Source organism: Mixophyes fleayi, chromosome 6 (genome assembly GCF_038048845.1).
Source record: "Mixophyes fleayi isolate aMixFle1 chromosome 6, aMixFle1.hap1, whole genome shotgun sequence".
Taxonomy (NCBI): domain Eukaryota; kingdom Metazoa; phylum Chordata; class Amphibia; order Anura; family Limnodynastidae; genus Mixophyes; species Mixophyes fleayi.
This window is the reverse complement of record NC_134407.1, coordinates 211124930-211151892: the sequence shown is the minus strand read 5'-3', so window position 1 is coordinate 211151892 and position 26963 is coordinate 211124930. Positions and strand designations below refer to the sequence as shown.

The window sequence follows — 26963 nt, the reverse complement described above, 5'->3', positions numbered from 1 at the left end:
TTATCAATTTATTACATCTTCAACTGAATTCAGTAACAGATCTATAAGTCATATTTTGATATGAAAGAAAAGATGGGGAAAGAACACAGTTGTAGTTATGTATCTAGTGGTTTGAGACTTGCAATGCAATCATGTAGCTAGAGAAGGGGGTTCTGGGACTTGCAGTCATGAAGACTTATCAGGTGTTTCTGGCATTTGTATTCATTTTAGATACAGCAGGGGGTTCTCGGTGTTTCAGATGGTGCAAGTTTGGAATGCTGCAGTCATGTAGATAGTGCAGGAGTTTCTGGGAGCTGTAGTCATGGACCTACAGTAGGGGGTTCCTGGGAGTTGCCATAATGTCCATATGGGAGTTGTAGTCACGTAGATAAGGCAGGGTTTTATAGGAGCTCTAATCAACTGAGTCTGATTTTAGGAGGATAGTTGATCTGAGGGACCACGAGAAAATGGCCGTCACTCTCCTACATAAAGGACATATTTATCTGTAACTTTACAACTAAATCCGTATACGATGTTTCCCCCATAGTGATTGTTTCTAAGTGGTAAGTCAGGCGTTGTTCTTGTACTGAGAATGACTCGCTTAATCGCAATAGAAGGGTGCGCTGACCAATCAGCGCGAGGGGCGTGGTTTGATTAGTTAATAATACAAGGTGCTGTTTTTATGTCGATCTAATCCACTGTTACCAAAATACCGGAAGTAATAGCAACCAACCGATCACTTCCGGTCGGCGTATGTAAGAGTGGGAGAAACTGGAGCAGGTGAGTTTAGCTCATTAATATTAATGAGTAGTAATGAATATTCATCGCGATAAGAGGGGTGTATGGGAACTGGCTGTATCCCTGACATTGTCATTCATCCACATTGTACATTGTATTCTGTAATTCTATATCAGTGCCTATCTTTTGTCTCCTTATCCTTCAGTACATTCATCCTCAACATTGTATTCTCAACACAGCTCATAACATTTCTCCATTCACTGTCATGCACTTCCTATATTATCATCCCATTCACATTCTGAGGGTACCTTGTTAAGCTCTTTTTCCACACCAGCTGGTTAGTTTGTTCCTAGACAACCTTATATACCAGCCTGCTACACCTGGTAACTTTAGTGGGTACAGAATGACTGAAGCAAACACTTGGTGAAGCAAAACATATAGGCTAATGCAGGGCTGGACAACTTTTTGCTTTCCAGGTGTTGTGAAACTACGAGCCCCAGCATGCTTTGCCAATAGTTAGCCAGCTGATAGCTGGCAGGGTATGCTGGGACTTTTAGTTTCACAACACCTGGAGAGATACAGGTTGACCAGGCCTGGCCTAATATACACTTGCCAACTCCTGGAAAGCAGCCCCCCCCCCCCCCCTTTCCATGGATCCCATCAACTTCACTACTGAAGTGGGCGGAGGTGGGGCTTGATAATGGGATATTTATTACGGTTGGAAATACGCTTCAGTTTCGTGCTCGTTCTTAAACCGTTACTTGCACACAGGTTGCATTCCGATTTGAATAAGGCCCATTACACTTAACATAAGCATAAAGGGGATTGGGAATGGGATAACTAACATAGCGTGGGACCCAGGGGTTTTAACCTTCATTGAACATGCCCAGTACATGCTTCTCCTTAACCCTGAGGATCTAGGGCACAAAACTTTTAAAGGAAAGACAGGAGGATTCTGAAAATCGATCCCGCCGTAATAATATCTGCATCAGAAATGTGTCTGAAGAAGTCGGCGCTGCGGATATCCAACCTTTCCTCAAGTCCCTCTTCCTTCACCTCCTTCTGGATATCTCTGATGCTGATCGGGCTCATCATGCCTTGAGAGCTAAGCCTACCAGTGGACAACCTCCTCGGGACATCATCGTCAGTTTGCACTACAGAGACCGCATCTCTTTGCTACCAGGGACCAATCCGTGATTTCTTTCCGGGATATGGACATTCAGTTATTCCAGGACCTCGCTCTTTCCACTATACAAAAATGGAGGGATCTGCAGCCAGTCACCAAGATTCTCCACCAGTACAATATCCGATACCGTTGGTGTATCCCATTCCAGCTCCAAGTCTCTGCTGCCAATTCCTCTCACTTTGTTAAAATGCTGGATCAAGGTCAGAATCTCCTGACCAAGCTGGGCATCCTTCCTGTGGCCTCGGCTCCTCATTCTCCGCCTTCTCAGGCTCAGCACCTGTCGCTTTCTCAGCCCAAGTGGCCCCGGTGCTCTAGATGACGTCCCTGGGACACAGATCCACCCTGATATGACATTGCAAGTGCAAAGTTTTTCTCTCTAAATTGCCTTCCTTTTCAGGTGGTCTCTTCACGCCAGGTGGAACTCATTACCCTTACTGATTTTAGGCTTCTTTAGTTTCATCAAAACTTTAAAGTATAGTACTCAGTTTGGTATTTTTCGAAAAATGCTCAGCAGTTTGGTTTGGTTTTCAATCCTTTGTAATTTTCTGCCTTCTCATAACCAACGGTACTATTTGATGTTCTGTTGTCTTGTTTGCACCGCTGCTTTTTGACCTGTTAGCCTGAAGAGCTAATGTCTCTTTCTACTCCCCTCTACCCTTCTCTCTCCCTTGTCCCCCTCACCCCCTCTTTTCCCCTTATGTGATAAGTATCTATAAGTGTAACTAAAATATTTGCTTATTTAGCATACTGCTTTACCTTTGGTACAATGGTTATTCACAGGGCACCTATTAATATTGTGTATTTGTCTAGCTGATGCTCAGTGGCCTAAACCCTCCCAGCCTGGCCTCCCCACACTATCCCTTAACAGGATGGGGATCGCTGTTTCTCCCGTCCCCCCATCTACCTTATCCTGCCCCCCCCCTCCTCCCTTCCTCTCTCTAGATTGTTCTAAGTGGATAATGTTCATGTTATATTTCCTCTGCACACTGTTCTACAGCTAGAATTGATGTTTATGTAATAAGTCTTTTCTCTGGGTCGCCTCAAGTTTTGGCGGCTTCCCACTCTGTACAAGACCTAGGACCACCCCCTCACGCACCCTCAGACATTGTTAACTTTGTTATGCTCTGGTTTATGATAATGTCTTTGAATCTTCTCAGGATTCCTTTCATTCTGGATTCTCACCCAATGGGGCTTTTTCTTTCCTTCTTTCCCCCTCCTTTTTCTAGTGACTATGATCCACTCTTTTACTTGTTCTTAACGCATCTATCTCATGGACGAAATAACTGGTTATGTTCCCCTTGTAAGTGCTTAGAGCTATCATTGGAGATCAGTTCCCCGTGACTGTCATAGCTATGAAGATTTTCTCTGTCAATGTGAAAGGCCTCAACTCCCCACGTAAACGTACGATTCTCTTGGGCGCTTGTAGGAGAGAAAGAGCAGGCATCGTATTTCTACAAGAAACTCATCTTACTGGAACCCATTCACAGCTTCAGGGTAAGCAGTTTTCCCAGACCTTCTTTGCCTCGGCGGATTGCAAGAAACGGGGCGTTGCTATTTTGATTCATGGTAAAGTCCCCTTTCTTCATTCCAAGACCTATGCACATCCGGAGGGCCGCTTTCTGTTGGTGAACAGCACTCTCCGGTCTGCCCCTGTTACTTTGGTATCAGTCTATGCACAAAACCAGACACAAAACCCTTTTTTTACCAAAATTTTTAAACACATTGAGCGGTTGGTGTGGGTCCATATCATCACTGGTGGTGACATTAATGTAACCCTCGATCAGGTCCTCGACAGGTCTCCTCCCTCCTCCTCCTGGCAGGGCGCCTCTTCCTCCCCAGATTCCACCTGTTTGTCCACACTGCTTTGACAACATCGTCTATATGACTCATGGAGGCTCTGCAATGCGGATGCAAGGGATTATACCCATTTTTCTGTCCCTCACCACCTATACACACGCATAGATATGCTACACGTCTCGCATACACTTACCCATCATGTATTACAGGCAGACATAACCCCTCTCACCTGGACTGATCATTCGGGCGTATCCCTCCTTATAGATCACCTTGAACTACCCCCGCAGCGTAGTAGATGGCGTCTAGATGATTCGCTTTTACTAAATAGATCCACATGTCTAGATATAAAGGCCGCCATCACTAATTACTTTTTAGATAATTCAACCCCTGACGTGACCTCAGGAATTGTATGGGAGGCCCATAAAGCTACTATACGGGGTCAACTGTTTAGTCAGTCGGCGACGGTTAACGATAACCTTCCTTCCCTCCTCATGGCGCTCAACGCTGAAATGGCGTTCGACCGCATCTTCTGGACTTTCATGGAGTGGGTGCTTCGAGCAATGGGGTTCACAGACAGTTTTCTGGCAGGTATTTTGTCCCTCTATCATTCCCCTTTGGACACTGTTTCTGCTTTGCCTATTCTGAATGGCGCACACACCAAGGTTGCCCCCTCTCTCCACTTATATTTGCTCTCATTATTGAACCATTGGCTGCAAGGATTCGAGATAACCGTGATATAACGGTTTTACAGGTGGGCCCCTCTACTCATAAGATCGCGCTTTATGCAGACAACGTTTTGTTGTCCATTACCCATCCCAATATTTCGGTGCCCCCTCTCCTGGCAGAGTTAGACCTTTATGGCTATTTCTCGGGCTATAAGATCAACTCGGACAAGACGGAGGTATTCGAATTTAATGTTTCTGACGCAGACAAGATACTTCTGGAGCATTCCTTCCCATTCCAGTGGGGTCTTCAAAAAATTAAATATTTGGGTGTCTTTATAACTAAACATTACCGGCACCTTTTTCAAGCTAATTTCCCCTCCTCCTCGACCAAATAAAGTCAGTAGCATGGTACCAACTCTACATTTCTTGGATTGGCTGTATTAATGCTGTTAAAATTAATACCCTCCCCAGATTGCTTTTTTATTCCAGACTCTTCCTATTCATATTTGTATCCCACCCTATGTTTTCAAATTCCTCCAATTTCATATTACTAGATTTGTTTGGTCGGGCAGGCAGCCCCGAGTTCGACTCAAGGTTCTTCAGAGATCCCCGTGGGGAGGGGGCATGGGGATTCCTGATTCCTCAGATACTATCTCTCTGCCCAACTCGCTCAATGTGTTCTATGGTGTAGACTGATAGAACCTAGAGTTTGGTCTAAAATTGAGGCTGATGGTCTGGGGCTGCTCTCACTAGCCTCTCTCCTATGGCTTCCAAGGTCACGCCATCCCAAACACTTTCTACTCCACCCAGTTATTTCACATTCATTATCCATTTGGGACTCATCTCAAAAATATGGCCTGTCGCCACATCCCTCTCCAGTAATTCCGTTATTGAATTCCCCCGGATTTTCTCCCAGGACTTCATCCTAGTTCATTTCAGCTGTGGCACTAGTGGGGAGTCAGATATCTTAATCACCTAATCTCCTCCACGACTTTCCCTCAATTCTCTGACATCCAATCTCGTTTTCATATTCCCTCAAAATACTTTTACCAGTTTCTGCAACTACATCACTTTCATAGTGTTGTCAAAAGCCGCCTCTCATCTCGCCCTCTCTCTACCTTTAAAGCCCTCTGCTTACGACAATCTTCAACAAAAGGCCTCATTTCCATTTCCCCCCATGAACTAGCCTGGGAGCGGGACCTTAGTGAAGAGTTATTAGATGAGGAATGGTCTGAGATATACGAGAATGCAGCCTCTAGTTCTATCTGTGTTAGAATTAAAGAGAACACCTATAAGGTGCTATACCGATGGTACTATGTGCCCTCGCGTCACCGTATAATCCTTCCTTAATCGTCTGATCAGTGTTGGCGGGGGTGCTCCCATGAGGGCACATTTCTCCATATATGGTGGATGTGCCCAATGCTGTCAAGTTTCTGGATGGAGATTAAGAGCTTCATTCACTCAATTCTGCAGGTGGACATTCCCTTGGAGCCTACATTTTTTTCTTCTTCCCATGGGAGTTCCCTCGGCATCCCGCCATCAGAAAAAATTAATTGGGCACATTCTTTCGGCAGCTACTTGCCAAATAGCGGCAGACTGGCGGCTGCATTCCTCTCCTTTCCTGAAGTCCATAATAGAGTTTGGCAGACCCAGCGGATGGAATTTATGACCAGTATTATCTGCAACTCCTCGAGAGCCTTCGTCAGGGTCTGGGATCCGTGGCAACCTTTTTTTCAGACGTGTCCACCCTTCACATAACTCAGTATTATTACACTTTTTTACTCCTCCTTTCCAGAGCTTTTCCTATCTCTCACAATTTATTTAGTCACTTCTCTTCCTTCTTTTTCTTTCTTCTTTTTCCTCTTCGTATTCCTTTTCTCTCTCTTTTCTCTTACCTCCTCTTCTCTCCTCTCTGTACGAAAACTTTGGGTCACTCTTTTTCCTTATATTTAAAATTCCGGCTGATGTAGAATTTCTTGATCTGCGCTGGTCGTAGACCCTGTGTGATTTTCTTGTTATCTTCAGTTTGTGAATTCACGATGTCAGCTGTTACCTCTTGTTTATGTGACTTTGCAAAAATAAAACTTTAAAATAAAATAAAAAAATAGATCTATGTACTTGCCTATATCACTGGAGTGTCGGTCATTGAGCCACAGGCAATAATGAATAACTTAGTTAAGTTTCTGTCACAGCCCTCAGTTAACCCAAGAATGTCTTTTAGCTGAAAGTGGTCCTACAGCTCTTCTCCTAGTGCTCTGGGGTAACAGTGCCCTGATAAAACTAGGTGAAAATAGCTCTCTTAGGGGACATGTTGGAGACCGTAGCGGTATCAAAAGCATACACCCAATGACTCTTGCATAAAGAATACACCTGGTGACATTTAAGAAATGTTTAATTATTAAAAACACATAGACAGCGTAATGTAAATATAAGTATGGCAGGTACTGGCGAGAGGGGATGCTAAATGGTCTTAACTATTATTTTCAAGTAGCCTTGTACCCTGTTTTCACCATTTATTCCAACATCTTCTATATTATCACCCCTTTCATCCCTACACCTTCTATATTATCATACCATTTGTTATACTGCACCTTCTGTATTATTATTCCATTCACTTTTGCTGTACTTTTTATATTGTCACCCCATCAATTTCTTGTGCCTGTTTTAAATTCGTTTCATTGCCATTTTTTTTTGAGATTGAATAAGCTGTGTGGGATGTACGAAGAAAGATCTTATGAATGAAATGGGAATGGCCAACGACCAGAAACACATAATTGAGAGGATACAAACTCTCACCCTGGAGATCATTTACCTGCTGACTCGAGAGGTGAGACTCTTATTTCTTTGAATAGAACATGGACCTGACTGGGCAGGTGAGGGATTCTTCCCTTTCTTCATTTTTAGGGCCTGTAGATTGTTTATATTGGAGTATTCTACAGGGCCATTCTGTGGAAGGATGTGTCTCTCCAAGGCAATACATTTACAAGATGGTTTTTAATAAAATTAGTTGGGTTTTAAAAACCAGCAAAGATTTTCAGATTCCCTTTTATTTTAAATTCATTTTTAGCAATTTAGGTTTCTTTTAAAACAATTAGGCACATGGTAAAGAGGCAGAAGCAGCAAGATTACTACTAACAATAGAGGTTACATAAAATGTCCTTGTTTGGCTGAGTAAGCCCATTCTGCACCTGTATGGTTGATAAACCTCCTCAACAAGGATTTTAGTAATGTGGATTATCAACCGAACACCCGTCTGCATTATCCAGCCACAGCTTACTCTATGTGCAAGTGAAACAAGTGAGGCAGCCACAGACCTGTGCTCAGCACCCGAGCAGCTCACTTTTTTGAAAGGGAAAAGTTTGTGCTTGAATAGAAAAATGCTTATTTTGATAACATTCTGTGTAAGTACATTATATTGATAGCTATTTCTATAGGAATTTCTAAATAATTCAGTTTTATCATCTTTATATTTTAATATACTTTGTATCACTAACCTCCATTTTTACCTTTACATAAGTTTAGAGCTGTTCGTCTACAATTTCACCCTAGTGGAAGTTGTTATTATAAAAAGATAAGACAATAGTGAGTCCCCTGTATTCCCATAATTATACTTAGGAATCCATTGCACTGCATAATAATGTAACTACATGCATGGAAGCACATGACGAGGAGATCAAACTAGCTAACGTTAATGGACTAAGAAATAGGACAGGGATCACATAATAAATGGTATCAAGTTCTGTGGAAATATAATTATTTGTATATCTCAATATGTAGCATTATGTCATTGTGGAGAAGACAAAAGGGGAGCGTAGAACAACAAGCAGAAGCCCCCACGTGTCAGTAGATTCAAGCAGGACCCAGAGCCCCATCATGGAACCTCCACCTCACTCACTGATATATGAGAGAAACAATGACCAGAGGATTCTAGAACTCACCAACAAGATCATTCAGCTGCTGACTGGAGAGGTGACTGCTGGGAATGGGACATTATACAGTAACACCAGGGGATGTGTCTGGATGATGACTGTATCATTGTGTGTGTCAGGTTCCTATAAGGTGTGAGGATGTCACTGTCTATTTCTCCATGGAGGAGTGGGAGTATTTAGAGGTACACAAGGATCTGTACAAGGAATCCGCGATTTGTCATCAGAATGATCAGAACCTCATATGTTTAAAGATGGATAAGAATAAAAGTAATGTGACTGAGAGGATCTTCAATCTCACACGTCAGATCATCAAGCTGCTGACTGGAGAGGTAAGAGATTAAGGGAATATCACAATCGCTCTTCATGTAAGACAGCATGGATACCATATGATAACCATGACTTCAAGATAAACCAGATATTGTTGAAGGTAGCAGATTAATTCAATCTAGTAAATCAGTCTCAGATAAGAACAGGATAATTGGAAGTTAGGAAATGAGATACAAAGACATCTAGGTCCAGACTGCACAGAGATGTAGGCACACCCTTTTAAGAAGTATTTTGGCATGAGCCAATACCGTTGTTCTTTATAATGGAACAAGTATAAAATGTCACCTATCTATATACTTTTATAGTAGAGATTTCACCTATATATAACCACTTGAAGAGAGTGCCTAAATTAATTTTGGTTTTTAGTTGCACAGTGTGGTAGCACTAAATACTTGAGTGTTGTTTATTTTTTTTGTAATAGAACAACTTTAATTTTGGGTCTCCCCAGGGCCACCACAGGCTGCCTGTGATCTACATTTAAAGTAGCCCCAGCTTGTCAACAACCCCAGCACACCTCACTGGTATATAACAGTAGTCAGCACCAATGAATTATATAGACTTGCATATCTATCTAATTCTGTCTAAATGGACAATGGCTTGCACAGCATCTAATTGTGGCTTCATTTTGCCAATGACATAGAGTCTCCAAACTTAACCCTTTGCCTGCAAACCAGTTCCACAATTCCCTTTCGGAGTAATCTACAGTTGATGGCGGACACAGTCCACAGTGCATAAAATCAGTTTAAGCTGATGATAACAATTTCTGGTCTCCAACTGTTAGATAGTTCAAGGCAAGATAGAGGCAGGAGAGAAGTTCAAACATCTTTTAATTAATTTTGAATATTTAGAAAACCTCCAGCATGACAGATGTTCAGATACAGAGGAAACACAACTTACAACTGATTAATGAACACAGAACAAAGCAAAGTCTCTAATAATGGTAGTCTCAGGGAGACATTGGCAGTCTGCAGTACTGTACATCAAACCATATAATAACAGTTCTGATGGTAGATGATAATACTCACAGATGCAGTCTTGGTAATGGAGGATATCTAATTTTCCTGATCACATGAAGGTAGCAAAAGTCCAAGCGCAACGGAGATAAGCCCAGAGCTCCTCGTTGCAGTATCAGCAGACAGAGTGATGTAGAAATATTTATTTTCTATCCAGCAAACAATTGTTTCAAATAAGCAGTTCTATGTTCAAGTTGCAGTACTTGCAGAAGAATTCAAAGTAAGCTGGATGCCAAGGTAAAGAGTCTGAGATTCTTCAGTTACCAGTATCTGATTCAAATCTGAGGCTGTTTAGGAGTCCAGAGTAACTTATATCACTGACAAAGACTGCAATGCATTTTAGATTAAAGAGACTGATTTTAGAAACAGATAGGAAAATAACCTAAAAAAATTAATAAATAAAATTGGCATAATCCCCCCTACCTGTGATCAAATGTTTATGAGAAGAGAAGATTTTTTTTTTGTTTGTTTTGTTGAACTACTACTCAGGTGGAATGTAAAGGTTCTGTATATCCTTTTAAAGTATGAATGATTAAATAGGTTAAGATGGGCAAAATGGCAGAGAGCAGAATTATTACAGGATATCAAAAAGTCAAGTGACACATTTTAAAGTTTTTCTTAATAAATGCATTTTCTCTTTCATACATGTGAACGGATGCATCTTAACTTAGGGCTTATCTTGGACAGGTGTTATTTGGCGTTTTTGAATCGGGCTTCTGGTCCATGCTTGCAGGCAATGAAGTCTCCACAGCCATGCATGCAGTTACTGAGTCTCCTGTGATGGGAATCACATCTGCTTCCTGTATAATGCCTGACCTGGAAGTGACATTGTGCTTTCATGACGTGGCGGTCGGACTCTTCGCATTTCCTGTTCACTCCCACAGGGAGTCTTATGCCCCACGTTTGTTGCATCTGGCAACAATGTTTGTTGCACATAGCAACAATTAACACCCAAGTGAGCCTTAAATAGGCTTTGATGGGCAGCTGCTAAGGCAACATAAGGCAATATTTTGAAACAAAACCAGAGAAGAAATACGCCTGCTCTCTGTATATCCCATATATTGCAGTGCTAAGGATAACCGCTGACAACAACTGTCTTTTTTTTGTTATGTATACATATATGGGCATTTATATTGCCATGCAGCTGGTACCATATATAATATGGGATATACCGAGCGCGGGCTTATTGCCATGCAGCTGGTATCATATATATAATATGGGATATACCGAGCACGGACTTATTTCTTTTCTCGTTATATAAGAAAGTCTGCACCTTTGGAAAAAATTTATTTTAAAGAAAACAGAAAAGACCGAAACCTGAACCTACAAAGAGCAAAATCTGAAGCCCAAATCAAACCCTCTCGCTGCAAGTACATCAGTAAACTTACCAACTGAGGAGAAGTGGTAGGAAAACACTTCCTTTCACACTAGGAGAAATAGCAAAGAAATTAGCAAAGATTTAACATTTTTGACTTTCAGTGGTGGCCATAGAATATTGTGCCCAACTCCGACAAGCACATTTTTTCTTTTATTGTTCCTGGCAGGCTGTAGGGTTATCAAAGGGAAGAAGTCTGGATTTTTAGAGCCAAACCTCAGTTCTGAGCCTCTATACCCCAGTGTTCTACTGTCCCCAAATGGACAGTGATTTAACAGAAAAGATTTAACACAGTTTAAAAATTCCTCTCTGTTTCTAATTTACAGGAATATTTTGTTGCAAAGGTGAAATTTTATGAGTATGTGGCACTGAACGGCAGTCCCCATGTATCTGGAGGACTGAGCAGGACCCAGAGCCCCATCATGGAACCTCCACCTCACTCACTGATATATGAGAGAAACAATGACCAGAGGATTCTAGAACTCACCAACAAGATCATTCAGCTGCTGACTGGAGAGGTGACTGCTGGGAATGGGACATTATACAGTAACACCAGGGGATGTGTCTGGGTGATGACTGTATCATTGTGTGTGTCAGGTTCCTATAAGGTGTCAGGATGTCACTGTCCATTTCTCCATGGAGGAGTGGGAGTATTTAGAAGGACACAAGGATCTGTACAAGAATGTGGTGAATGGAAATTACCAGATTCTTCAGGCGTTTGGTAAGAAATATTTCAACCCCTGTCATATTTATGTATTGAGCAGATATCCACTATTATCACATGGTCATCGCACCTTACATTGTTACATGTGTTATTTACATGTTAAGCAGGAATGATAATATATGTATGTGTGTGTGTGTGTGTGTGTGTGTTTCTATGTGGACTAGTCACTGCCCAGTGACATTGCTAAGCACAGTCCAATGACCCATTGAAAACCACATCATGAAGACCCCACACAGACCTTGTGGATTATTACATTGCACATAGCTCACACACACTTTGTTAATGTGAGCGAAGGCCACAGGAAGGGGGCATCAGATAATGTGAGCGGAGGTCCACAGGGAGGGCAAGGCTGGTTAGTGTGAGCATGGGCCACCGGTGGAGGGGAACTGCTTGTGTGTCATTTGAGGTATGAGGGTTTGGAGGCATTTGTGGACATGTAATGTTTGATTAAAAGTAGGGGAGGTCTACATCCATAACATCATAATGTCCTGCCTCTGAGCCTACTTTAACAGTAAAATATACAGTGCCCTCTATAAGTATTGGCATATTTCTCCAAGCAACTTAATTTGAGATAAAAAGTGTGACATCCTGTAGGCCGCATCCTTTGATGCAATTATTGCTGTGGCCCTAACAAGAGCAAAGGGGACAGCGGCTTTGGATCGTTCCCACTTAGAGAAGCATGAAATGTGGTGGGTAGGACCTCTCTCTAGTTGTCTATGTATCCTTTTCTTTCTGTTTGTCAGTGGCATGCTCTGGTATCTTCCACAAGATCAGCGCACACATCTCATGATGGGCAGCACAGTGGCCTATTGGTTAGCACTTCTACCTCACAGCACTGGGGTCATGAGTTTGATTCCTGACCTTGGCCTTATCTGTGTGGAGTTTGTATGCTCTCTCCGTGTTTACGTGGGTTTCCTCCGGGTGCTCCGGTTTCCTCCCACACTCCAAAAACATACTGGTAGGTTAATTGGCTGCTATCAAAATTGACCCTAGTCTCTGCCTCTCTGTCTGTCTGTCTCCCTCTGTGTCTGTGAGTGTGTCTATATTAGGGAATTTAGACTGTAAGCTCCAATGGGGCAGGGACTGATGTGAATGAGTTCTCTGTACAGCTCTGCGGAATTAGTGGTGCTATATAACTAAATGATGATGATGATAGTAAACATCTACCCACAATTAAATTGTTTCCAACAGATTTACTTGAAGATGCTGCAAATGAATATCCATCAACTTATATTAAGGAGGAATCCGTTTTAGATGCAGGGAAACAATCTCATTGTGGAGTGAAATGGTATTGTGGGGTTTATTTTCATAATTTCAATCAACTTCAACATCAAGCATTTCACTCTGAATATTTTTCCAATGGTAAGGAATACATTATCAGCTCAAGTCATGATAGATGTCTGATGACTCAATGGAATGAGAAAAAAAATTCTTGCTCTGAATGTGGGAAATGCTTTACCAGTAAATCAAATCTTGCTCAGCATCTGAGAAGTCACACAGGAGATAAACCTTATTCTTGCTCTGAGTGCGGGAAATGTTTTTCCCGTAGCTCGCATCTTATTCTGCATAAGAGACGTCACACAGGAGAGAAACCTTATACTTGCACCGTGTGTGGGAAACGTTTTATCAGTAATTCACATCTTGTTGAACACCAGAGGAGACATACAGGAGAAAAAACATATACCTGTTCTGAGTGTGGAAAATGTTTTATTAGTAGTTCAGAACTTGTTACCCATCAAAAAATTCACACAGGGGAGAAGCCATATTTTTGCTCTGAGTGTGGTAAATGTTTTACTCGAAATGCACATCTTGTTCAACATCAGAAAAGCCACACAGGACAGAAACCTTATTCTTGCTCTGAATGTGGGATACGTTTTATCAGCAAAGCTCATCTTGTTCAGCATCAAAAAAGTCACACAGGAGAGAAACTAAACTGTTGTGCAGAATGTGGGAAATGTTTCATCAGTATCGCACATCTTGTTATACATCAGCGAATTCACACAGGGGAGAAGCCATATTCCTGCTCCGAATGTGGGAAATGTTTTATCAGCAACGCACATCTTGTTACACACCAGAGAAGTCACACAGGAGCTAAACCTTATTCATGCTCTGAATGTGAGAAATGTTTTAGCAGTAGTTCACATCTAGTTGTACATCGGAGAAATCATAGCGGAGAGAAACCATATTCTTGCACTGAATGTGGGAAATGTTTTAGCAGTAACTCACACCTTGCAAGACATCAGAAAAGTCACACAGGAAAGAAACCATATTCCTGTTCTGAATGTGGGAAATGTTTTACAAGCAATGGAAATCTGGGTGTACATCAGAGAATTCATACTGGAGAGAAACCATTTTCTTGTTCTCACTGTGGGAAATGTTTTCTCAGTAACTCACAACTTGTTAAACATCATAGAGTTCATACCGGAGAGAAACCGTATTCTTGCTCTGAGTGTCAGAAATGTTTTTCCAGTAACTCAAATCTTGTCCGACATCAGAGAAGTCACAAAAGACAGGAATTATAGTTTGGCATAATGTGGGAGGAAGATATGCGGGCTGTGTTGCCCTATTTGCACATGTAAATATAGGCCAGGACTTATAATTTTTTTTTTTATATGGATATGAAGGCAGAAGTTACCTATGCTGAGTATTGATTACATGGATAAAAGCTTTACATGCAAGATGTGTTTTTACTGTTTTTCCTAATTTTATATGCTTGTGAGTAAAACCACATACAGCAGCACTACAAATGCATCTTGGGAGCCACGGAACAAGAGCATGATTTGCAATCTTGATTTATGGGTTTCAGTAACGATCATTGGATTTTAAAAAACACATCTTCCATATAGCTTATTTAAGTCGCTTTGCAAAACAGTTCCCTATATTATATGATTCTGATACATATGTATGTTTTGCCTTCACTGAGCATTATACACAAAACAACAGTTGTCATTATTAATGATGCTGGGGCCTATAGCTAAAACTTAACCTATTATCAAATTATGTAATGCTGTTGCACTTTGGGAATGATCTCTGGTATTGTTCACTTTATCCAATCTTCCATTTTTATGCTAGAATCCAGGACTGGGGTAATAATTATGCAGGAAAAAGGGGTGGGGTTATAACTTTTTGATCCCTTGACTTCCACTTTATGATTTCAGAGCCTTTTGGGCATGGATCATGGGTGTTATTGAAGTAACAAATGCAATTTATTCCAAGGTTGCCTTTTCATCTGCTGCAGTCATGCAGAGTAGCAGCTCTTTGCATTTAAGTTACTGAGACCTCTCTTTGGATAATACCTTCTGCCTTTGCATTGGGAAGTGAGGAGTTAGCGGTTATAGATCAAATCCATGTTCACCTGAGAGAGAAATACTGGCGCTAATGGGAATTAAAAACTCAAAGCACAATAGTTATAACACAAATCCAAAACCAAATATAATTTTTGATACAAACAAAACATTTTTGACGAAACAAACGATGCTGCAAAGCCCCTAATACAAAAAAATATATATCTTCATTGCTATTATAAATATGCACTAATTAAATAAATATACCTCTCAACCACTATAAAACAAAACACTTATATTGGTAAGGAATAATGTATTAGATATAAAAAGAAAAGAATTAACAAAATCATGTATTTGTAATATCGGTAATTCCACAAGCACTGTATTAAAACCAAACCAGTTCACACAGACATGGATAGATGTAATAAAGAAAGTGTAAAAGCCAAATCCATACTAATAATACACAAAAAGCTGAATCCATCACTAAACGTATATAAAAAGTTGGATCCATACTGAATATAAACAAAATGCTAGTTTCATACTAAAATTACAGAAAAAGTCAGAGCTACACTAAATTCACGCACACATAAAGATCTTGCCAGAATCATACTAATGTACACAAAAACCTGTTTCCATACTAAGTTCACAGACACACAGAGCTTTTTGTGTGGATCAGGCTTCTTGTGCAAATTTAGGGTGGATCTGGCTGTGTTTGTGTGTATTTAGCATGGATGCTGTTATTTGTGTGGAATTTGTGTTTTTGTTTAAATATAAAGTAACGCTCCTCTGGGAGTTGGTGTATGTAAATGATAGTGAGTGTGAGATTTCCTTTCACCTCTCTTATTCAGAACAATTCCTCCACCCATATCTTGATGTGGCTTCTCTTCTGGGGTGTTTCCAGGACCACATACACAAAGGGGAGAGTTGAGGGACCCCTTGCGCACCACAAAACGAAAATCACTTTAGCAGGACCCCAGAATGGTGTAGAAGCTGCCCTGGGACCTTTATTAAATGAGGATAGCAAAAATATATTTTTAACATGAAATAATGACATGATATCAAACAATTCAACATACAATAATAAAGATAATGTGTAAAAGGGTGACACTAGGGGTATGGGGTTCTGCAAATGTATGAATAACTCTTTAATAATGTAATTTATGACTATTACCTTCAGCCAACTCCTCACAAAGGTGGTACTTATTCAACCTAAGAAATATAGTTCTTATTTTCCCTTAAATCCACAGGACCAATATTCATATCATGACTTATGCTTATCTCTTCAAGGAAAAACTGCACAAAAGATGTAGTTTCAATTAAAATGTTATATATATATATATATATATATATATATATTACAATTGTAAAGTTAATTAATAATACATAATATATACAAACTATATGGACAAAAGTATTTGACCTCAACCATTAATTATTGAATTGAGGTGTTTCAATCAGGCCCATTGCCAGAGGTGTATAACATCAAGCACCTAGCCATGCAGTCTCCATTTGCAGACATTTGTATCACAAATATTATCTAATATATATAAGCCTAATGGCGTGTGTTAGTGTGTGTGTAAAAAACTATTTTCTCAGAAAGGGCTCATCCAATTGACCTGAAATTTGGTATACTGACATTATTTGGCAAAAAAATTATAATAGTGAAGTCAGTTAACTTCCATCATTCCCCCTTCCCCCCGTGGGAGGGGTAGTAAAGGCTAAATTTACCAGTTGAGGGCTCAAACTCTTGACCGTGTGGGTATTTATTTACCAGAGCCTGTGTTTGGTCATGGACAATTGTATGTCGCATTTTCACGAGTATGGAGAAGCAGTGATGTGAAAGTGCAGGTTATGAATACTGCCCTTCAAGGAAGACTGATTGAGCACAGCAATAAGGTGTTTAGCAGAAACGTTGTGTATCGAGAGGTTTTAGAACAGTAAGACGATGGAGATTAAGGATGTGAAGATGAAGGATGAGATGATGAAGAAGAATGATGAGGTGGTGACATGTGGACAAAACCACGTTAAAAAAGGGCGCTTAAGTCGGGAAGTAACACTCTTCCCCTGAGGAGGCCTGGCCTAGCCCCAAATGCATGACAAGAACTTTTTTAACACCTTAAGTAGCTTGATTTGACTAGAATGCATGAGTATCATGCACGGGTTAACTTGTATTATATAATTCTAAAAAGCTCAGTGACTTCAAGAGTGGTATTGTGATAGGATGCCACTTTTACAATAAGATGGTTCGTGAAAATTTCATCCCTTCTGGGTATTCCAGTCAACTGTAAGTGATATTATTAGAAAGTGGAAGCGTTTAGGAACAACAGCAACTCAGCCACGAAGCAAAAGACCACATAAAATCACAGAGCAGGGTCAATGACTGCTAAGGCGCATGGTGCTTAACAGTCACCAACGCTCTGCTGATTCCATAGCTTCAGAGTTCCGAACTTCTACTGCCATTAATGTAAGCACAAAAGCTGTGCAGTGGGAGCTTAATGAAATGGGTTTTCATGGCTGAGCAGCTGCACGCAAACCTCATGTCACCCAGACCAATGGCAAGTGTTAGATGGAGTAGTGTAAAGCACATTGACACTGGACTGTGGAGCAGTGGAAACGAGTTCTGTGGAATGACGAATCACTCTTCTCTGTTTGGCAATCAGATGGGTGAGTCTGGGTGTGACGAAACGAGTTTGATAACACCTTAACTAGCCCGTCCTACGTTTCTCACAAATTGTGGATTATGACATGTACTTTTTATAGCCCTGGTTTTGTTCCCCAGCTCACCAGAGTACAACTGCAGTGTCTGATTACATGTGGATAAGGAGACATTGTTGCTCATGGTAAATATGTATAGTGTGTGTTGTATATTGTTGATATTGCAGTGAAGCTGTTATTCATTGTTCTTAAAGTGTAGCCAGGTGGGTTATGGGTAATTAGCAGGTTCCAGGTCACAGGTGAGAGGTCTGTAGCTACATTCATTCTCCCCCTCCTTTCTCTCCCTGTTGTGTCTGAAAATGTTTTATCTAATGACGTAACGCAGGATACCGCATGTGTGCTCTCCGGTGCAAATGATGTACAGCTGTACCCAATTGTGACAGAAGAGAAACATAAATATATATATAATATGATCTCATCAGAAATCATGATTACAGACTGTATGACAGAATTAATGAGAGAGGATAAAGGAATTGTCATGTCAGTACAGAAGCAAGTAACAAATAAATGAGATAAGACACATAAGTAGCACAGATGAGTCTAACATCATACAAGGCCGATAGCATTAGGGCAGCACGGTGGCTTAGTGGTTAGCACTCTCTTTGTGTATTAGGGAATTTAGACTGTAAGCTCCGATGGGGCAGGGACTGATGTGAGTTCTCTGTATAGCACTGATGATTATAGCATTACAATGTTTGTAATTTAGCCATGTAATGAATGCACTTTCCACCACTTCACAGACAGCCCTTCACATTGTTAGCTGTCTTATTAGTGACATTATCTCTGAATAGTGTCTGATTAAGGGTTCAAGACGCTTATAGTGCCCCCTTTCCTTCAACACCAGGCTAATATACAGTAACAACTATCTCGCCCTTAATTTAAAATCGGCTTCTTTCACCCCTCAATGTTTATGTTCTTGTTTGTTTGTTTTTTTAAACTCCCCTCCATTTGGCTTTTTAAATGAGTCACAACAATCTTTGTCATTCATTTTGTTTTGATTAAAATCAGAACTGTATTGCAGAACAGAGTCATAAACGAACGTTACCGAGGGTGAAGATGTGAATCGGGCAGTCTCATCTGCACCTGTTGCCATCCTTGTCTCTCCTTAACACTTAGCCTCCAGCGTCCACCGAAAGGTGACTCATTGTCTTCAGTCTTTAACATAGCATACCTTCCAAGTGTCCCGGTTTCAGTGGACTGTTCCGCTCGAATTTGTCCCGGTGTCGAAGCGCATGGTCCGATACCGGGACATAGCAGCCAGTTCCCCCGGTGGTCTAGGAGGAAGTGGGGCAGGACGTGGCCAAAAGCCACTTTTACGCATGCGCGATTGGAAGTTTCTGGGCGGTGTTGGGGTGTGGCTTATGTGTCCCTCTTTCGGACCTCCAAATGTTGGGAGGTACACCATAGGAATAAATCAAAATTAAAACCTTACCTCATTTTTCTCATATGTTCTTTTTTACTTTGGAGAACAACTATTCTCTTATATTTTAATAAATTAACTAGTCTGCCTTTTGGATAATTAGGCCCTGTCTCTGTAAGAAAGAGTAATCTGTTTACATATATTTATGCACTACATTTTTATATATCTATAGATAGATAGATATATATATATATATATATAGACATATATAGACATAGTATAAAAAATCCAACATGCAAGGTGTGTGTGTGTGTATTTAGTGAGCAGATAGAACACAATGCACTCACAACTCGAATTACTAAATAAAGGACTGGCCAGATCTTTGTCTCATCTACAAATATTATCTAGCAGAACAACAAAGGCTTTACCCTGTAGTGTGCACTTCCGGAGTGTGCGTTCCACAGAGGAGCGTGCGTCCCACGGCCGCAGAGCTGCTGCCTGAATGCTATATTACTATACGCAAGTTCAGAGTGATTAGACTAAAGGAAGAGTTGTTGATTTACATATAATAGATAGAAGCCATTGTATCCGGACGACCAGATAATGGGAAATAACACTCCCTGCTCCTCGTACTTTCAAGTATAATATGTATACTACACAGCGCTACTGATCAGTAAGGTTCAGGAAACACTAGAGGTAAACTTTTTACTTAAGTACGGTAGCATTTGTCTTCGGCGCAGAAAGGCGGCGGCCATTTTACATAGTCCACAGTTTAGTTCAGCTAATAGGCTGGCGGTTTCAGTTGGTAGATATTGAGGGTGCTTTGTATACCACGTAACTACAGTAATATCTCAGTGATCACAACTAAGGTAATAGAGTTGCATTTATGTCATACATTAGCGGTTTTATGCTAGAAACTGGAGAGCAGCCGCCATTGTCTTGTAGCACAGAACGTTTTCTGCAAACAGGTAGAGTTTCTTTAGATCTCTTATGTCAGCCAATTATTTCCAAGTAATAATTTGAACCTTGCCTGTATAGAATCAGGTAGCATCTTATTACTACTACTAATAATAATCTTTTATTATACAGAGAATGTGAGTATAAGTATCAGTGGTTCCATCACATTCTGTTTACTGCATGTCTGCCATTTAAATTCAGTTCAGTCACCTATGAAATACACATGCTGCGTTCCAGCTTACTAACAAGTGTTTAACTTTCAGGAATTCAGCATGATTATTTTATGAGTATAGTTTTGACCTAACAGCCCTAGGAGGATTATTATATAGCAAACTTACCAGTGTCTCATGGTTTGGGGATGTTGAACATATGACTGTTATAGTTTTTAATTTCGGTGTGTCTTATTCATTTAAAAGGTTTACTATGAGTTAATGGGTTGTACATAGGGTTGCGAGATGAGCCATTTAAATCCAGCCACATTGAACAAACTATTAATGTTTTATTCTTTAGATTGATTTGTCCATTTTAATATATTTTTTTTTTAAGAGAGGAAATCTATGGTTTAGGGAAGGTTGAATGAATTTGGGGGTGTACAAGACACTTCAATAAGCATTTGTTTGGTGAAAAACCTTGTGTATGTACTGTGCATAGCAATCTCTTATGCGTTTACAGTTAGCCAAAGCTGTAGTCATATTACATGGTTGGGTAACTTAATAAATAGTTCTGTACTATAAATTGATGTAAGACACCCAACTATATCATGGTAGAACCTCTTTAAATCTCACAGTGACATCACTTGTTTCTTTTAAGAAAACAGGAACCTGACTGGAGACACAAGGTTATTTTTAAAATGTTTCTTCAATATTATTATATATTATTCAATTAATACAATAAGAAATTGCTGAGTGTTAATATTGGAGAAACAGCTGCTATAAATCGGGATATTGAAGGTGTCTTGCTTTCTATCTAGTTTGTAAATACGCTTGTGTTCAGAAAGACACATTTGTATGGAGTTATGGAATTATATATTTTGTTTTTTTAAACAAATAGCACACATATGACTACATTGCAATGGAGAAAATATCTGGAGAGTGTTTGACATTCAGTAGCAGCCCACGTGAGTCGGGGAATTGAGCAGGACCCAGAGCCCCATCACGGTGCCTCCACCTCACTCACTGATACATGAGAGAAACAATGACCAGAGGATTCTAGAACTCACCAACAAGATCATTCAGCTGCTGACTGGAGAGGTGACTGCTGGGAATGGGACATTATACAGTAACACCAGGGATGTGTCTGGGTGATGACTGTATCATTGTGTGTGTCAGGTTCCTATAAGGTGTCAGGATGTCACTGTCTATTTCTCCATGGAGGAGTGGGAGTATTTAGAGGGACACAAGGATCTGTACAAGGACGTGATGATGGAGAATCACCGGCCCCTCACACAACTGGGTAAGAGGAAATTAAATCAAAGTCCCATTTCTGTATATTTCTTATGCCATCGCTATTTATGAAGACATTTGAACAGCATGATGCCAGTTTGGTAGAATACACAGCTAGGCCATTTTTGTGACCAGTACATTCAGCAAAGCTTATTGAACTACACTGCTTAAACTGCTCATCTCATATGGTAATGAGGATTTGCGAGTTCATTGGTGCTCCCGAGCATTGAGATGATCAGATAAATAATCCGTTACTATGTTCTCGACAAATGGAAAAGTGTGGTGTCAACCTTAAGAATTGTACAGCCCTGAATGCATGTCTCTAACAGAGAATGGTATCGATGTTTTTTTAGTATATGGATCATCTTCCTGGCATGGTTTGGGTGCAGTATTTCCTTTAGAAGGCACAAACAATGCCAATCGCTACTTAATGGTACTGAGTGATGATCTACTCCCATTATCTCTTTTGTGATGTCAGGGTTCTATTCCAGGATGACATTGTCACACTCAACTAATCATGTCTGGTTGTCCAATGCCTTAATGAACATGGCACTAACGTAATCGATATGTCATGACCTTCTCAGTCACCAGGTCTGAACCCACCATCACCAACCAGGCATTGGTTGAGTGCTGCATCCCTCCAGCACAATGCCAGACATTGGTTGATTCAATGTCACGGTGCTTACAGGCTTTATAGGCCGAACATAGTGGCCTGTTTCCCTAGTAGGTGACTTTGTATTGGTGTTTTCTTCTTTTGTCCACTACCTGTATTTATGATAGAACCTAAATGACATTATACCTATGGGCCTAAGGGCTCACATATATCATGTACATAGGTAGTTACACATAATACTAACGCTTTGGTGAGAAAACTATGTACATAAATGGGTCATAAATAGATTAATGTCAGAACAGGTGCTGAATCTCTTATTTAGGCAATTCACACCTATTTTACTAATACATGTACAGGGTTCTGTTATAAATAAGCCTAAAATAAAAACAAGCATACAGGTCCCCTATTAAGTCGGGCTGATGAACCCTGCCAAATACCTTAGTTTTGCACTGCTTTGTCTGTCTGGTCAGCCCAGTGTACATTAAGGTGCTTGCGTTCATTCCTCACTCAACAGCAGCATGCCTAAACTAACAGTGCACCTCAATGTGAGAAGAGGCGGATAAATCTTTAGGTGGTGCACTATGGAAAAGTCAGAAGTGGGGAGCAGCACGGGAGAAGTCTTGTAGACGGGAGTGAGAGGTGGTTACCAGAGACAAGACAAGGCGCAGGTCAGGGGTAGATCGAAGAGGTGGGAAGCAAAGGAGATCCTGGGTTTCTCTATTCAAATAAACACATAAGTGCAACCTAAATATAGAACATTTATTACATATTACACTAAACAAAAATAAAGAAATAGATATCCAAACATTCCGGTTCTGGGTGATGTGCTGTCCATATTCCTCACTGGACAATGCAACATAAACAATGTATTACATACTGCGTATTTATAAAAATAATATAGACATTTCCATAAAACTAGAGTTTTAAGCAGAAAACTAAGGTCGCCCAGGTGCCTTTAATCAGTAATTTAGTACAATTTTTTTTTTTTTCCTGCTGTTGTATTTTTGTGTGTTTGTTTGTTTGTTTTTTTACACTAGTTACTCATGTTTTTCATACAAGAATAACAATGCATTTCCTTCCCACAGATGGATTTGAGTCTGGAAATTCACCACTTGGATTTCAGGCCTATATATCACCAAGTGAGATTCCAAGAACATCTGTGTTTATGACTGAAAAATCAACATTGTGTGAAGAAAAAGGAAATCTTGCGGACATTGGTCATACACAGTATACATCTAATTTTGTTAAGGAGGAGAATGTCTCGTTTGAAGAACGAAAACTCGCAGACACTGGCAGTTATAAAGCCATAGATCATTCACAGTGTACATATACTCATATTAAGGAGGAATTAGTGTCATGTGAAGAAGAAAAGCTCATCGACACTGACATTTATACACCCACAGATCATTCACAATACACATCCACTCATATTAAGGAGGAATCGGTGTCATGTGAGGAAGGAAATCTCACAGACACTGACATGTATACACCCACAGATCATACAGAATTAGTTTTTGCTACACATCAAGCTTTGAAGGAAAACTTGCAAAAAACTCCTAGAAATATGGGAAGTCACACTGAAGAGGGACCTAATATATGCCCGGATTGTGGAGAATCCTTTAGCGATATCTCAAATCTCACTAAACACCAGAGAGCTCACACTACTAAAGAGAAACCATTTAAATGTACCGAGTGTGGGAAATGTTTTCTGAAGCATTCTCATCTTGTTGTACATCTGAGAACTCACACGGGAGAGAAGCCGTTTAAATGCTCTGAATGTGGGAAATGTTTTCTAGAGAGTTCCCACCTTGTTGTACACCTAAGAATTCACACGGGAGAAAAGCCATTTGAATGTTCAGCGTGTGGGAAATATTTTCGGAGCAACGGGCATCTTGTCTCACATCAAAAAATTCACACAGGAGATAAACCATACGAATGTTCAGAATGTGGGAAATGTTTTCTGTGGAAGGGCCAACTTGATGTACACCAGAGAACTCACACAGGAGAGAAACCATTTGAATGTTCCGAGTGTGGAAAGCAGTTTATTGAGAGATGTAGGTTGGTTCGACATCAAAAAGCTCACACAAACAAGAACACGTTTGGTTGTTCTGATTGTGGGAAACATTATAGAGATAAGTCAGCACTTGCTTTGCATAGAAAAGTTCACATGGGAGAAAAATCTTTTGAATGCTGCGAATGTGGGAAATGTTTCTTGAGCAACGCCCAGCTTGTTGTCCACCAGAGAACTCACACAGGAGAAAAACCGTTTGAATGTTCTGATTGTGGAAAAGGATTTGCTGCAAAATGCATGTTAAACAGACATTATAAAACTCACACAGGCGAAAAGAAATATAAATGTTCCGAATGTGGAAAAAAGTTTGCTGAGAAGTCAGCATGTCTTGTACACCAGAGACTTCATACAGGCGAGAAGCCCTATATGTGTTCTGAGTGTGGGAGACGGTTCACTGAGAAGGGGAAGCTGGTGTTGCATGAAAGAACTCACACTAGGGACTTTCCATTCATATGTTCTGAATGTGGAAAACAGTTTGCTCAGAAGTCTAATTTAGGCAAACATAAAAAAACACACCGGTGAGAACCCATATATGTGTATTAAATGGAGGAATATTTTATTGATAAGACATCACTTGTCAGACATGAGAAATGTCTTCTGAATATGGGAAATATTGTGTGAAATCATCAGTTGGAGGACATTTAATAACTCGTAAGTGAAATTCATGTAAACAAATAGACCTAGAGCAACATATACTACACATAGGATAAGACATACAGGAGAGAAACCTCTAATGCGACAACACTATATTACATTTACAGAGTATCCCTGAAGAAGCCCAGTAAGGTGAAACGCGTAGGGGTGTATACTATATTTTTTGGACATTTCACTGATTGGCTACACGAATACTATAACCGGCCAGTTTATTTTATTTTGGTCAGCTGATATAGCTGAGGAACCATTATCAGCTCTATGAGCATGCGGGAATTCCGGGCCGCACTCGGGAGTTTGTTTCATTCTCACCATGATATCTCCAATCTAGGGAGATTTTATATTTTCCGGACACAGTTTGATTATTGCTCAAGATTTCCACAGTGAGCGTTTGGACCTATGGATCCCTTTTATCTGTGAGTTTATGCCACGCTCAGTTTTACAATTTCTGGACATTGCTATACGAGATAGCTGTGCTTGTTTGCATCAAGGATTTGTTTGTTTTTCAGCTCTGAAGATGTTTTTGGACTTTTATACATAGCTATGTATTTGCAATGAACATTTTTTTCTTTTTGCAGGTTGTTTTATTTTATCTATTTTATATTGGACTGTTGGTCATTGTTTTATGTTATATTTTCCATCCATTGTATTTAATTATATATTTACAGGTCCGGACCTGGATATTATAGCCCTTTGGGCAAGTTTTAATGTCTATATTTTGACTACTATAAATTCTATATTGCACATATTCATCTTTGCGCCTGGGATTATATGTTTGTTGGTATTTGTTGGTATATATATTTGGAGAAGAGGACCCGTCTCCATATCAGTATTCCCTTTGTGGCTGCATTACATACTTATATTGGGGAAGCGTGGAAGATTCCATTTTCTGTCTTATAATGTACAAAAAATAGACATAGATCAACATATACTGCACATAGGATGAGACATGTAAGAGGGAAACCACTATTGCGACAACACTTTGACGATACTGTACAATTTTTTCTAAAAATTTTCTGAATGAGGGAAACTGTTTAGTGATCACTCAGATATTGGTGAACTTAAAAAAATTTACACAAGAGAAATAATTTATGTAAACATAAATGCAAAATCTGATTATAGAAACATGATTTAAGTAAACAAAAGGATTTAATTTAGAAAGTATCATTAGAAAATAAATAAATAAAGACATTTTTCCAAGCAACAGAATTCCATTTGTTACATTGCTGAAACTGCATGTTGACGCGGGACCTAACACCATGTTGCTCTCTTCCCCATCTCTCTTTTAGTATTGCTTATATGATGCTTTGTGTTTATTGTACATATCTACTGGAAGCTTGACTTCTATCTAACGAAAGAATTCTAAAAGATTCTAAGATTGTAAAATTAAAGATTTATAAATGAATCTGTTAAGATACTTCTTGTTTGTTTTGACTCTGCTAAGTGTAGACGATTTGGCCAGTTTTTAAAAATCACACCTACTCTACCCAATTAAAAAGCGTCATAGTTGCAGATGTTGAATTCCACAATTATACTTGTCTGGTCATCTGACTGAATGCTTGATCCAGAAAAGGTATTTTACAGCTAGTTCGAGAAGAGATTCAATATCAACAGAAAATCACAGCTTCACTACTAACAAATAGTAAAAAAAAAAAAGTAAATTGATAACAGATGTAAGAAATGCGATGTAATATATGTAAGTGCATCATTTTGACTGCCACAGTCCTCTTAAAACAAGACAAATTTAGCCAAATCCCGTTTCAGACCGAAGCCCTTCAGTGAAAAGGTCAAGTCTATCAGAAGAATTTATTTGATCTGTGTCAGGATTTACTAGGATGAGTGGGATCCTTCTGTTCTAACTGAGATTGGTGGTACTTCACCCAGAGGCGCGGAGTCTAACAAAGCAGAAGGTTTTCACCGGAGGTTCCCGCAAGGGAATTTGGGCTTTGCAGCTTCCACCTCGCAGGTTGCGGCCCTTTAGGGGAGTTCCCAGTGAGCAGTGATGGAGAACCGAGGACAGAGAAGAAGGTCGGCACAGTTAGTCACTAATGGGTAGGAGTGCTGAGCGATGCTCAGAGATAGTCCATAGAGAGATGATAGCGATGATCTGCAGTAGTTACCACTAACGCATGGAGCA

The 26963-nt window shown here is 40.1% G+C and overlaps 1 protein-coding gene across 1 annotated transcript; it reads left to right on the top strand.

The window, feature by feature from the left end:
• The first annotated feature begins 1928 nt into the window (after positions 1–1928).
• Positions 1929–26115, top strand: LOC142095454 (uncharacterized). Its single transcript, XM_075178399.1, is given in 11 exon segments — positions 1929–2103; positions 3330–3397; positions 4452–4601; positions 7091–7192; positions 8546–8623; positions 10322–10535; positions 12925–14254; positions 14454–14538; positions 21381–21501; positions 23190–24684; positions 24686–26115. Coding segments are annotated over 11 exon segments (3909 nt in total). The 3' UTR covers positions 24777–26115.
• The last annotated feature ends 848 nt before the right edge of the window (positions 26116–26963 follow it).